Genomic DNA, 15,114 nt, shown 5'->3' with positions numbered 1-15,114 from the left:
GCTGTAAATAAATAATAATGGTTTTAACAAACTAATGTCTTGAGTAGCTCACGTAGGGAAAGTAGACCAACCCCAAAGAACCCCATCTGGACTTCAAACACATGATGAAACAATGTGAAACAAAAACAGAATTACCTGGAAAAACTCAGCAGGTCTGGCAGCATCGGCAGAGAAGAAAAGAGTTGACGTTTCGGCGCCGATGCTGCCAGACCTGCTGAGTTTTTCCAGGTAATTCTGTTTTTGTTTTGGATTTCCAGCATCCGCAGTTTTTTTGTTTTTATGAAACAATGTGCTCTGCCTGAAGGCAGGTCCTTGGTTCATTGCCTGCTGGTGCTTCAACCTAGGCCATTTTTATGGCAGTTTTTGACAGTGGTGGTTTGCCATTGCCTTCCACTCTCAGAGGCAGAACCTGAGTCTACCTCAGCCAGAATGGGAACTAAACCCACACTATTGGCGTTAATTTGAACTACACATGAGCCATCTGGCCAAGTGAGCTAACTGGCCCCCTCTTAATACAATAAAAAGGGTCAAAATAAGGGAAAAATTAAAGGATAAAACCCACATAAGCAGGTAAAAAACTTGCAGAGAGTTGAAGTTGAGAACCGCAATAATAAAATAGAAGTCATATAAGTATAAGAGAAATTGAAAAAAATAGGAAATATATACACGGCACACAACGGTGAGTGTTATGAATAGAAAAGTTTCGCTGAAAGTGAAAGGAAGAAACTACGAGACAGTTGTGGCCTTGTTATCTAGTGCAGAAACCTGGACAACATCAAGAAGAGAGGAACAACGACTGGATACTAATGAGATGTGGATGCTAAGATGGATGTGTAGAGTAATGAAACGGGATAAAATCAGGAGTCAGCACATCAGGGGGTTAGTGATGACAGTGGGAGCATTGAAGAAAGTAGCAGGGAAAACGTTGAAATGGTATGGTCACCTGTTGCAAGACAGAGGGAAAGGAAATGTGGTGAAATAAAACAGAAAATGCTGGAAAAACTCAGCAGATCTGGCAGCATCTGTGGAGAGAGAAACAAAGTTAACGTTTTGAGTCTGTATGACCCTTCTTCAGAAGGGTCTGAAGCTCTGAAGAAAGGTCATACGCACTCAAAACGTTAACTCTTTCTCTCTCCACAGATGCTGTCAGACCTGCTGAGTTTTTCCAGCATTTTCTGTTTTTGTTACAGATTTCCAGCACCCGCAGTGTTTTGCTTTTATCTACGGAAATGTGGTGAGGACAGTGACGGAGATGGGACTGCCAGGAAGAAGGAGAAGAGGAAGGCCCATGATGAGATGGAAAGATGGTGAGAGATTTAAATCATTTCGAAGAGTAATAGGTGACTGATAGGAGGACGTGGAGAAGGGTGATCAATCAGCATTGTGGTGACCCTAAGTAAAGTAGGAGAAGCCAAAAGAAGATAGTATGTGCCCAGCTGAAAGGGTGGGGTTGGCCTGCTGGAAAAGCTGCAGTGACCCAGGAGCATGTTGGAAGAAAAGGAAGCGGGTTAATACCAAGGAGTAGTTTGCCCTTTCACTGGGCAATAATTCTGTGGAATGAACCATCTGCCCGTCACAGTTCCTAACCCAGTTTCATTTCCATCATTCGATCAGGCTCCTGACTGCTGCAACTTGCTCACTTTGCCAATTTTTTAATGCTTTTCTCTGCCCCTTTAGCAGTTCACACACTGTATCTTGTGTGTGTCCCTCATTTCTTTGTTTCCTGTTTTCTACTTGAACAATTTACAAGTCATTTCATTTCTTTTCTGTGCCTCTGTGTTTAATTTTTTTTATTCTCCCATCTTCCCTTTGTTTTGTTCCTTTTGAAATGCTCCTCATCTGTAACATCTTCCTGTTCTGACAGAGTCCATACCTGAAACATTAACTTGCCTATTCCTTCCACTGATGTTGGCTGACCTCCTGAAAGGTTCCAGCATTTCCAGAGAACTGCACCTACATCCCTGCTATAGAACAGCAACTAGAAGGCCTCAAGTTCCAAAGAGCCGACGGGAGGGATCTACTTGATCTTGATCCACCTACATAAGTTCACCTCAGATCTTGGAAATTGTGTACACACTACAGCTTGCAGGGTGCTCCAGGCAAGCCCAACTTCAAACCTTTGGAATGCCCCTCAATTTGAATATCCTAGAGACAGATGTGCAGTAAAGTGAGGTAGGATTGGTGGGAAAATGTTCTCCTGCTTCATCTAAATGTTAATGCTGGGCTTATGCCTGCTGCAGGTTCTGTAGATCTGTCTACTGAGAGAACTCCAGGAATCTCAAGCTCATGCTATTGGAGCAAAAACCAGATATAAAAGGGTTTCTATCCCAATTTCCCCCTCCTCGCCATGTTGCACACAGCAAAGAGGAAAATCTATTTTGATATCTCTTGAATTGGAGCTTTATTATTATGAGGAAAGAGAATGGGAATGGGACTAATTAGATAACTCTTGATATGAGCCAGCACAGGCACAATGGCTTTGCTGTATGTTTCTATGGTTTTTATCTTTTGATCACAGAGGAGTCCTTTGTGAGCAAGGGGGACTATTACATAATAACCAGGACCATCCTGCCCCCTCCATGGCTTGTGATAGTCAACCATATAAAATGAAAGACCTTAAATGTCATTCTTAAAGTGTTAATTTAACTGGCACAATTGTGGTATCAAAATTGACCTCAATGACTAGGAGTTGGGAAAGGGGAAATCCAGTTTGAGTTCCTGCTCCTGATTATAATCCCATGGTTCCTATAGTTAAGCCTGCATATGAGTTTGTTGTTCCCTATGAAGAACAGGGCAATACTGAATCATAATGTGCTCCATGTCTGTTGGCATTCACCTTATAGATTAAGAGGTGAGTAGTAGGACATTGGGTGAGAAAAGATTACCAGTCCCCACAACTTGCACTTCAGCAAGTCAGTGCCTTCATGCCGAGAGAGGACTAGAAAAATGACTAGTTCACATTGATTTCCAGAAAGCATTTGAAAAGTGCAACATCAAAGGTTATTGCAGAAAATAAAAGCTCATGGTGTAGGAGGTAGCATATTGGCATGGATAGAAGATTGGATGGATGACAGGAAACAGAGGGTGGCCATAAATGGGTCTTTTTCTGGTAGGCAGGATGTAACGAGTAGTCTGCCACAGGGATCAGTGCTAGGCCCTCAACTTTTTACAATTTATATAAATCACTTGGATGAAGGGACAGATGATATGGTTGTTAAGTTTGCTGATGACACAAAGTAAGTTGTGAAGAACAAATAAGGAGTCTACAAAGTGGGATGGATAGGTTAAGTGACTGGGTAAAGACCTGGCAAATGGACTATATGTGGGCAATGAGAAATTGTCCATTTTGGCAGGAAGAATAAAAAAGAAACATTAGGTAAATGGAGAGAGATTGCAGAGCTCTGAGATTCAGAGGAATCTGGGTGTCTTAATGCATGAATCGCAAAAGGCTAGCATGCAGGTACAACAAATAATTAGGAAAGCTGATAAAACGTTATCGTTTATTGCGAGGGGAATTGAATACAAAAGTAGGGATGTTATGCTTCAGTTGTACAGGGCACTAGTGAGACCACATCTGGAGAACTGTGTACAGTATTGGTCTCCTTATTTAAGGAAATATGTAAATGCGTTAGAAGCAGTTCAGAGAAGGTTTACTCAGCTAATACCGGGAATGGGCGAGTTGCCTCAAGAAAGGTTGGACAGGTTAGGCTTGTATCCATTGGAGTTGAGAAGAGTAAGAAGTGAACGGTTCAAACCTTTAAGATCCTGAGGGGCCTTGACAGAGTGGATGTGGAGAGGATGTTGCTTCTTGTGGGATCTAGAACTAGGGGTTGCAGTTTAAAAATAAAGGGTCGCTCATTTAAGACAGAGATGAGGAGAAATTTTTTTCTCTGCGGATCGTGAGTCTTTGGAACTCTCTTCCTCAAAGGCAGTGGATCAGAATATTTGAATATCTTTAAGGCATAGCTAGATACATTCTTGATTAACAAGGTGGTGAAAGGTTATCAGGGGTAGGTGGGAGGTTACAATCAGATCAGCCATGATCTTATTGAATGGCGGAGCAGGCTTGAAGGGCCGAGTGGCCTCCTCCTGCTCCTTGTTTCTATGTTTGTATAAATTGTGCAACCTTAATAATGTTTACAGTTTGTGTCCTAACTTTTATTGCTAATTTTATTAATGCTAAACTGACTTCAGATCAGCTTTTAAAAACATTCACCTAAAAACAGGTTTTCAAAGACATAGGGCAGAACTTTACAGCCCATTGTGGCGGGCGGGACTGGAAAATGCAGCCAGCTGTTCAAAATTCCATTGACATCGGCAGGACCAGAAAATCTCGCCAGTGGGAGGGGCCGTAAAATTCCACCCACAAATTCTAAAATGTTGTGGTTCTTGGGATTTCCGATAGATTTGTCCTCCTCTTTTCCCCCCACACATGCTTCATCCATACTCTGTGTCATGTTTACTCCCTTCTCTTATTCAGTAAAACATTTTTAAAAAAATTTAAAAATAAAAATGTTAAATTTTTTTAAATTGTAAAACTGGTAAGGTATTTTACGCTACTTGTCAACTTATAAAAAACATCTTGCTTTATACCAACATAAAGGGATGTAGGGACAGAGGCAGCAACTGGAGTGGGGAGCATCAAGGCAGCGGTCATGATAAGAAGTGTCAGTATAATGGTTGGGATGGGGAATTGGTTGGTTGAAATAGTGGGCAGGATGACTGATGGGCAGCTTGAGGTAGCTGTTGGGATGAGGGACTGGTGGGTTGAGATAAAAGACAGGATGTGGGATGGTGGGGGTCCAGGCAGTGGTCAGGATGAGGGGACCATAGTGGGGGGGAGGGGGGGGGGGTTGAAGCAGTGATTGGGATGGGGGGTGATGGGGGGTTTGAGGCATGGTTGGGATGGGGGGATGGTGGGGGGGGGGGGGTCTAGGTAGTGGTCAGGATGGTGGGGGTTGAGGCCATCATTGGGATGGGGCATGGCAGTGGGGGTGGGGGTTGAGGCAGTGGTCAGGATGATGGGAGTTGAGGCAGTTGTTGGGATGGGGCATGGTGGGGGGTTTGAGGCAGTGGTCGGGATGATGGGGGTTGAGGCAGTTGTTGGGATGGGGCATGGTGGGGGGTTTGAGGCAGTGGTCGGGATGGGGGATGGATGAGGCAGTTGTTGGGATGGGGGATGGATGAGGCGGTGGTTGGGATGGGGGATGGTAGGGGTTGAAGCAGTGATCGGGACATGGGTGATGATGAATGGTGGGAGATAGTGGATCATGGTTTTGGTACAGACCTAGGAGAAATGCTCTTGTGCCTTCTGGTTCCTTACTTTAGATACCACACTTTTTGGCAGCTGTCTGAAATCGGTTCCTTTAAAGGACTCATTAGTTAGGCTGGATGGAGACTTGGTTTTATTGAATACAGCTGGCCCAGCACCAGCTGTATTCATGGCAAACTAATGTGACAAAGGGGCCACCAAATAGGTGTCAGCCTGCTTAATTACATGTACCAAGGGCAAACATCGGTTTCCGGTGTAGGAACTGGATTTATCTTTTGATATCAATATCAACATAGTGGATATTCTAGCTCCGAATGTGTGTGCACTGCTGTCATTTTTTTTATTCATTCATGGGATGTGGGCATCACTGACTAGGCCAGCATTTATTACCCTTGAGAAGGTGATGGTGAGCTATCTTCTTGAACTGCTGCAGTCCATGTAGTGTAGGTACACACAGTGCTGTTAGGGAGGGAATTTCAGGATTTCAGGACCCAGCGACAGTGAAGGAACAATGATATAGCTCCAAGTCAGGATGGTGAGTGGCTTGGAAGGGAACTTCCAGGTGATGGTGTTCCCATATGTCTGCTGCCTTTGTCTCCCTCTAGATGGTAGCATTTGGAAGGTGCTGTCTAAGTAGCCTTGGAGTCTTGCAGGTGATAAATATTGCTGCCACTTTGTGTTGATGATGGAGGGAGTGAATATTTGTGGATGGGCTGCCAATCAAGCAGGCTGCTTTGTCCTGCTGGTGGGACCGGACATATCCAGGGATGCTGATGGTGTTGTCTGGGACATTATCTGTAAGGTATGATTCTGCGAATATGACTATGTCAGGCTGTTGCTTGACTAGACTGTGAGACAGCTCTCTCAATTTTGGTACAACCCCCCAGATGTTTGTAAGGAGGACTCTGCAGGATCGAGTTTGCCTTTGTCGTTTCCGGTGCCTAATCAATGCCAGGTGGTCCATCTGGTTTCATTCCTTTCAGACTTTTAGTGGTTTGATACAACTGAGTGGCTTGCTAGGCTGTTTCAGGGGGCATTTATGAGTCAATCTTATTGTCTGCCTTATAGGATGCTTTGGTGTCTATTTTACATCTGTAAAACGCTGTAGTTTCATCACATTTCTCTGCTTATAAGTGTCTTGGAAGTTCCCCCTGTGATGTTTCTCAACCTCTTTCTTCTTCTTCTCACTGTGCTTCTGGAATGCTGAACTCATGCATTATTTCTGCTGCCCAGGAAAGATTTTCAGATAAATGCCTTCAAATCAAATAAGACCCATTCAGCATTGTGAATAAACATATGCTTTGTTAAAGATGATTTGAAAATATTTGAGAACACCTAACGAATGACTCAAGATTTTAAGAGTTAAAGATCCTCCATTCTGTGTGATTCTGATGAATGGCTCAGAGAAGAACATTCATTACAACTAATGTACAGTGACTCTAATTACTGCTGTGAAAGAACAGTGAGAACATTAATGGCCACTGGCTCCATTCAATCCTACTTGCAGGAAATGAGCTTTGACGCAAAGCTGACTTTAGGACCTCAAGGGACAGCTACATTTAAGACTGAAGTAGATGATGGAGATGGGAGCGACTGGAAAGAAAGAGATGAAGTCTAAACTACGGAGCATAGGGAAAGGGAGAGTCTGTCTAACAAATAAAAAATAAGTTTTTACGTTCTTTGAAGCTTTTAAAGAAGCTTCATTATGGTAGAAAAGGGAGGATAGCTGGATGGCATTTACTGATGCAAAACAAACAAACCAGTGCATTCTGTGTAATGTAGTAATGTTCTGAAACAAATTGTCTGTGTTGGAAAACAAATGCAGGCACCTGCTAAATACTGTTCCAATAAACAACGCGTCTTAGTTTTTTGATAGCTCAGCATATTTACCTAATAAATAATTGAGCAATTGAAGGCCCACATATAACCTTCCGTTGTGCTGAGCTAGCTGATCTCAGCCAATGTGCAGGTAGAAGCTCTGTGTATCAGCCAAGGGTCAGTTGATAGCATTCTTGCTTTTGAGTCAAGGGGTTGTGGTTTAACCCCTGGGCTGACACCCTTGTGTGATACTGACAAAGTGCTACATTGTCAAAAGGTGCCCTCTTTTGGATGAAATGTTAAACCAAGGCCCCATCTACTCTCTCAGCTGGATATAAAAAATGAGCAGGGAACTTTTCCCTGGTCTCCTGGCCAATATTTATTCCTCAGTCAATACCACTGTGAAAAATAATCACTGTTGTCTGGGAGAGCTTGCTGTGTAGAAATTGGCTGCTGCATTTCTTACGTTACAACAATGGCCAGACTTCAAAAGTACTGAAGAAGAGTTGTACGAACTTGAAACTTTAACTCTGTTCCTCTCCCCACAGATGCTGACAGACCTGCTGAGTTTTTATGCATTTTCTGTTTTTATTTCAGATTTCCAGAATCCGCAGTATTTTGCTTTTATCTTCAAACGTACTTCAATGGCTGTAATGCAGGAGATTATGAAAAGTGCTTTCTTTCTTTTGGAGTGGTCTTAATGTACCTAAATTAGGGAGGGGAAAATAACTGGGGTTCTTTTGCCTATCACTATCCAAACCAAACTGGAGGTGTGTATATTCATACCCACGTTGGGTAAATATGGGACCAGCCTTGGAATCACATTCAACAGCCTACAAATTCTCACTGTCAAGATTCGCACACACATAATAGCCTCTCTGGGCAAGATATCGTAGTGCAATCTAGCACCTGGAAACTACTTTAACAAGTAATAGATGCCTTCAAGAGAGAGGAGAAAAATCTGGCAGAAGGAAACGGTGCATTTTTAAAATGTATGGGGAGAATTTTCTCCCCATCGGGGGGGTTGGGTGGGAGCAGGCGCCCACCGATTGCCACCCACGATCGGCTGCGCGCCACCATTTTACATGGGTGGGCCAATAAAAGCCCACCCAACGTAAAACGCACCTGGAAATGCTGAGTGCACCCTGTGCGGGCGGGGGGGAGTAGGCATGCGTGCGAAAGAGCGTAGAAATCTCTCTGAGGTATAGAGCTGCCAATTAAGGCCCGCACAGCATGAAACACGTGCTTCAGTGCCCAGCGCTGCCTGTTGGGAATGGGGTGGGGGTGGGTGGGGGGAGGGCGAGTGTGAGTTTCAAGCATGCGCGTTGGTGCTCGCTGGAAAAGCTCCCTGAGACTCAGAGCTGCCTCAGGGAGATGGAGGGTTTTCAAAATAAAAAAAGTAAAGAATTTTAAGGTGTAAAAAAAAAATGCCCCTCATGCAGCTCTGTCACATGAGCAGGGACATGTTAGAAATTAAGATGAAGTTTTTATTTTTACTTCTGAATGACAGATCGAAACCTCACCACGCCCGTGGATGAAGTTTTGCAAAAAATGCAAAGGCGGCCTGGCCTTTTTGTCTACCCGCCAACCGTAACGTTGGATGGGCAGCAAAAAATTGTTAATGGCCTTAATGGGCCTTTTAATTGTTGGTAGGTGCACTGCCAATTCCCATGTGTGCCCGCCAACTGAAATATCGCGCGAGTGCATGTAAATGGCGAGACGCTCACCTGATTTCATCGCGCGTCAGTTTACACTCTAGCGGGTCGGGCCCATCCACTCACCAAAAGATTCTGGCCACTATAAACCAAACTATTCTGGGCTGTAGCATATTAATAAGGCATTACACAGATTACTTAGGAACTTAAGTAGCATGTTCAACAGCAAAGAATTGAAAACAGTGACTGAAGAGGCAACAGGTAGACAGACAAACTGATGTATTTGAGTGGTTATTCAGGTTGACAGCTATATTTACTCAAGTTGATCAACAGAGCTATCACTTACCTGGGGGTTTAATCTTTACCTCCAAAATATTTGAAGATTTACTGGTTTTCCTCACCCATTGGTCCATTTGGTTTTGGTGCCACAGTTCAGCAATGCACTGGTATTTCCCCGCCTCCATGTCACTGGCTTTAGAGACAACCAGACGGACATTATTGGACATTGCTTTTATTACCATTGTTTTATTTGTAAAATTTGTTGCCTTGTCCCCCCAAGAAATGGACTTGTCATGCGCAAAGATGATAATGTCATAGTTGTTCCTTGATCCAGCTGGCTGGAATTTCCATGTTACAGACACTGACACTCGGGAGGGGTAGGCGGGTCTGATGAAACACTGGAGCTCAAATGCATTATTGTAGATCACAGATGGTGTTCGTGTTATTGCAGTAACGCTGAAGCCTGTTTCTGTGAAGTAATAAAAAAAAAACTGTTAGCATCAACACTTACATGGTCTAAAAACGCCCCAAGATATTTTGGGCATGATTTGGCCCTTGGTGGGGGTGCTCGGTGGGGGCTGTCAGGAAGCCAACCGCTGCCTGCGATTGGCCCAGCACGAAGATTTCATGCGGGTGGGCCAATTAAGGCCTGCCCTGCGTTGATTGCGAGTGGCAGCGCTGAGCACTGCCTGTGTGGGAAGAGGGAGGAGGGAAAGCCAGGGCTAGCGTGCAGTTCGCGCCTGTGCGAGAGAGAGTGCTTCAATCTCCCTGAGGCATGGAGCTCAAGCATGGACTAGATCAAGTCTGTGTCAGAAACACCTTGAGTGGTAGTGATAGCAAAAACAATGCGGGTGGGTTGGCACTGTTCTCCTTATTACAGTACTTCCCAACAGTCAAAGTTTCCACAAGCTGGAGGCGCAGGGCTTCAGAAAATGCTTGCCTGTCTCTCTATAACTCAATCCATTGTCATGTTGAAAATATCATGCTGCACCCATTTTTAACTCCTCAATATCCTCTTCCCAATTACATACTTCATAAGTTGAAATTCTAGCATTACAACTGAAATATGTTGTTTTGTCACTAGCTCCATTACAACATACCCAGTGTTAACCTGGTCTACATAAAAATGCTCCTTTTAGATAATCAGGCAGTAACTAGACTAGTGCACAGAAAGATTTTCAACCTTCAGACTTTTGATGTAAGTACTTACCAAGAGGTGTTACCACTGCTATAATATGAGCAGACTGCTCTCCTATTTGCTGCCAATCTCCACCCACGTTCATTATCCATTCAGCCACTGTACAAACATACTCTCCATCATCCAACATCACTGAATTATATAGCTGCAGCGAGAAAGAATCTGGGCGCTGTTTGGTGAGCATAAGGTCTCCATTAGCAACACGCTTGCGGTACAATGTACCAATAACCTGAGTGCCATCTTGTTCCAAGCTAATGATATCAGTGACCTGCTTCTGTTTGTTGATTAACTGCCAGGTGACAGAAAGGCGACTGTGGCTCCTGATCGCCGAACGAGCATCACAGTTGAACTGGAGCGAGTTACCCTCCAAAACCTTGGTAGTGTTACTGGTAACTGTTGTAGTCAGACTGCTTTCTGCAGGAAACAAAATACATTTAGTGCAAGTGGTAGTTTTGTAAAAAGACAATTATGACAGATCTAAGCATCCATCATGTTTCAGATTGTAAGAATCAGTATATTTTATGTTTTATAAGAATTTGTAGCAGTGCCAATGAGCTGTACAAGTAGCTTTTGTGAATGTTTTCTGCGTGAGAGATCTGTTCTCTTTGTGACAGACAGAACAAATAATAGCATAGATTTTTTGATCAATGTTATTTTAAAACTGGCAGTAATCTATTTTATTGCTATAAGTTCTAGGATAAGCTGCTTGGGATTAGCACACAAGCATGGCAGAGAAAGGGGAGGGGAGGTTCATCAACTGGTTATTTTGTCTTTGTCCATAAACTGTCTATGGTCAGGTCTAGGTTGAATGGCCCAACACCAATTATAATACAAATAATATTGCCATTGTGAGAAGAAACACTATTATTTTCCCTAATGGTTGAACCATCAAACAATAAGGTTAATTTTTTTCAAAAGCTACCTGCTCAAAACACTCTTTCCTAGCTACTGAACCCATCCTTCCCCCTGACAACAATCTGAGATTAAGCCAGTGTTGGAAACTTGGTGCCACATTTATTCCCAAGATGAGTTTCTGACCTTATATTTGCACCATCACTAAGACCATGTATTTCCACCTCCATAACATTGTCAGACTTCGCCCCTGTCTCAGCTCATCTGCTGCTGAAACCCTCATTCATGCCTTCGATACCTCTAGACTCAGCTATTGCAATGTACTTGTCTGGTCTCCCACATTTTACCCTCCAAAACTTGAGGTAATCCAAAAAGGAACAGTTATGTCTTAACTCAAAGCAAGGCCCATTCACCTATCATTCCCATGCTTGTTGACTTACATTGGCTTTGGGTCAAGCAGGGCCTTGAGTTTAGAATTCTTATTCTTGTTTCCAAATCCCTCAATGGCTGTGCCCCTCCCTATCTCTGTAATCTTCTCCAGCCTCAAAACCCTCTGAAATATCTATGTTGCTTTAATTCTGGCCTCTTGTGAATTCCCAGTTATAATTGCTCTACCATTGATGGCTGTGCCTTCAGTTGCCTTGGTCCCAAGCTCTGGAATTCCCTCCCTGAACCTCTCTGCCTCTCTATCTTGCTTTAAGACACTCCCTAAAAACTACCTCTTTGACCAAGCTCCTGGTCATCTGGCCTAATATCTTCTTACTTGGGTCAGTGCCATACTTTGTTTTATAATGCCCCTGTGAAGCATCTTGGGACATTTCATTACATTAAAGATACTATATAAATAGATTATTGTTGCTCACAATCGTGTCAGAATTAGCATTTCCTGGTTAAAGGGTAGTTATTGTTAAATCAACATAATATGCAAACTAAGTCCTTTTATTCTGGTTTTGCTCTGATTTATCCAGAAGCTGCCAAAATGTGGGCCTATACATGCTGTGGTTTACTAAGTTCATCTGTTTAATTCGCTGCAATGGCTGTATTGAGGCAGGACGCTCTTTGTGCTACTCTTTACATTTAAGTAAAAGATACTACAGAAGAGTTTGCTGCTTTGAGGGCAGTTAATCTTATTTTTAAAAAAAATGCTAATTCAATTGTGATTCAGTATAAACTTATTACAGTAAACATTGCTTTATTTTTTAGCCTGAGCTACACAGTCTGCTAGTATTGTGCATTTCATTGGTTTGGAGAGATCACATAATGGTAGGCAAATTTATTTCCAGTGTGTATCCCAATAATAGAAAAGTTAATTGTTCACCTCCTGGCAACACCATCCAGTCTAGATAAAATCAAGCTTCAATTCATAAGAAATGTGAAGTTACCTATGGATGCTGACTTCTGTATTGACCGTGAATAACAAACTGTGGAAAAGGATACATTTACACTACGGCTGAGTGAACTGTTTCGATTGGGCTGCTGCTTCATGGGGACATTTAATTTGCAATTCCTATTTCAAGCAAAGAGAAGATGCAAGCCTGGAAGTGATTATGAGAAATGTTACAATAACATGTTCATATCAAATTCTATTTTAACGGAGGTATTCACTCACAAAAAATGGATGGATGTTGTAGATAGCATTATATCATGGCACAAGCAATTAAGGGTAAATATATTCATAAATGCAGTTGCTGCCACATTGTCTCTGACTTTAAAATGGTGAATTATAAAGTTAGCTCTTTAAAAAATAATGCTTGGGCTTCACTGCTTTTGGTTCTGGATTTGAACTGCAATTGAAGTATAAATGATAATTTGAGATTCAGTTTCCAAATTTATCAGCAACTGAAAAGGACAGGTAGAAATTCTGATGGGGAAGTGGGCAGGGGCTCTCTTTCCCTTCATCTCAGCACATTACTTTAATATTATTGTCTAATTCGTCCATCTAATCTTTTTGAAAACCTGAAGTCAGAGCACTTTCAATAAAAGCATGTCAGTGTGAAGTACTTTCATAAGCCTTTTCATTACTTCACAGAAGACTCACATACTTTCATGCAAAGAAATTAAAAATCTGACATTAATACCATAATATTTTGCTGATTTTGTGAAAGTAAAGCTTCTATCACTTTTAGGGAAAAGATGAAAGGCAAAAACATCAAAGGGAAATGTTCTCAATTTGAACACTGACTAGTGATTTTCAGTCAAGCATTTTGGTCTGATTTTGTTTGCGTCTGTATGAGTAATATAACTGATATCAGAAGCTGCAGGCAGATCAGTGAGATCTTGCAGACTGGGTCATCACTACAGCGTCTATTTGGTGAGCAAAAGCTGTGTCACTCAAAATCAATAAGTTCTTTTTATAAGCACATGCTTTTTAATAAGATTGCTGCGTAATAGCAAAACTCTAGTTATAAAAATTAGTTGGTGAGCTTTTAGCCCCTGTGACATTACTTGAGTTTCATTTCTCCTAAAAGGGCAATTCTGGTCCAAATTACCCCCTTCCTTTAGTTCTACATCTTTTTTTCCAAGTATGTTCTGGATCTGATAACTGGGCCATATTAAACTTTACGAAGAGTTAATAGAAACAAACAGATGCTTATGTAACCATGGGAAAGTTTTTTTTAAGTTTCCTCATAAACTGATAAGAGCTGCATCACGAAGCAACAATATTTCCACATAGCCTAAAGCAACCTTGACAGTATGATAACTGCAACGTAGCTCTGATTAGATTCTTTGAATTTAAAATATGAAACAACATTAGTTGCAGAGAAAGACTACTTGTGACAAAAAGCATCCTAACTAGAGGCACTGCTGCATCAAATCAACTTCTTTGTCTGCCTGAAAGGGAACACAATGATTTCTGGAATCGCTCTGCAGTTATTCCAAGCTACTGAAAGATTACACACTGTTAATTCTTTGAGGGACAGTAAAGATTTGTGGACAGTTACTTACTGATAGGCTGGACATTGATTAAAACTTTAGTAGATTTGTTAGTATCTCTGGCAATGAATTCTCCAGTAACAGTTTTCTCATGCTCAGTGGCCCGGCAATGGTATTTGCCACTGTCCTCCAGTAGAACATGGTAAATTTTTAGCAGGTATGTTGTATCTGTCTCCTTTGCAAACCTTACATATCCCAGATGATCTCTGGTTGTGTATTCAACCTTGACTGTTGGTACAGCATTACGGCCAATGTTGGCAATTGGTGTGCCATTAAAAATCCACAACACAGAGAAATATCGGTCCTGTATATTTTGAGCTTCAATGGTGCATCTTAATTCCATGGTATCTCCAACTGTGAAAACTCTCCTTTCATTCTCAAGCTGAACATTGAAGTTCTTATCTATAACGGAACATAGACATGCAGATAAAATTAGAGCATGGGAATCCAGCAGTGAAGAATTATAATCAAAAGCTTGTTCTTCAAGTCCTGGGACTGTGAGATTGTTACCCATATCTGCTGACTGCAGTTTGTCCTTCCAAGCTTCAAAGCTTCTCTGCCTCTCCTAAAAATTCTGACTCTTACTGGGATATTTCACCGGCTTTCCAATATAGTGTTATCATTATGGAACAGAAGGAGGTCATCTGGCCATCGAGTCCATATCGGCTCTCTGGTAGAGCAATCCCTCACTCCCTTCCCCTCTTGGTTCTGCAAAGTTTATTTTGCTCAAGTGCCTACCCAATTTCTTTTTGAAATCATTGATCGTCTCTGCTTCCACCACCCTCATGGGCAGCAAGACCCATGTAATTAGCACGATAATTAGCTGTATAAAAGTTCTTCCTCACGTACCCCCTGTATCTCTTGCCCAAAACCTTAAATCTGTATCCTCTCATCCTTGTACCATCAGCTAATGAGAACAGCTTTTTGTTGTCTATCTTATCCAAACCTATCATAATTTTGTACGCCTCTCTCAAATATCCCCTCAAGCTTTTCCCCCCCAAGGAGAACAATCCCAGCTTCTCCAACCTGACCTTGTAGCTAAAATCCTGGGAGCCATTCAGGTGAACCTCTTCTGGACCCTCACAGGGAATATATTTCAATTAATG

The 15,114-nt window shown here is 42.2% G+C and overlaps 1 protein-coding gene across 1 annotated transcript in view; it reads right to left on the bottom strand.

Moving 5' to 3' along the window:
* Positions 1–15,114, bottom strand: part of LOC121290839 (immunoglobulin superfamily member 3-like) — a 191,575-nt gene that overhangs the window by 37,125 nt on the left and 139,336 nt on the right. Inside the window, exons 4-6 of the mRNA XM_041211828.1 lie at positions 14,021–14,410; positions 10,235–10,636; positions 9,092–9,493 (exon numbers count right to left, since the gene is read on the bottom strand). Coding sequence (XP_041067762.1) covers positions 9,092–9,493; positions 10,235–10,636; positions 14,021–14,410 — 1,194 coding nt within the window. The remainder of the gene's footprint in view (positions 1–9,091; positions 9,494–10,234; positions 10,637–14,020; positions 14,411–15,114) is intronic.

The sequence above is a fragment of the Carcharodon carcharias genome, chromosome 18, assembly GCF_017639515.1.
Source record: "Carcharodon carcharias isolate sCarCar2 chromosome 18, sCarCar2.pri, whole genome shotgun sequence".
Classification (NCBI taxonomy): domain Eukaryota; kingdom Metazoa; phylum Chordata; class Chondrichthyes; order Lamniformes; family Lamnidae; genus Carcharodon; species Carcharodon carcharias.
Note: the sequence above shows the minus strand (reverse complement) of the source record. Positions and strands in the feature narration are given on the sequence as shown.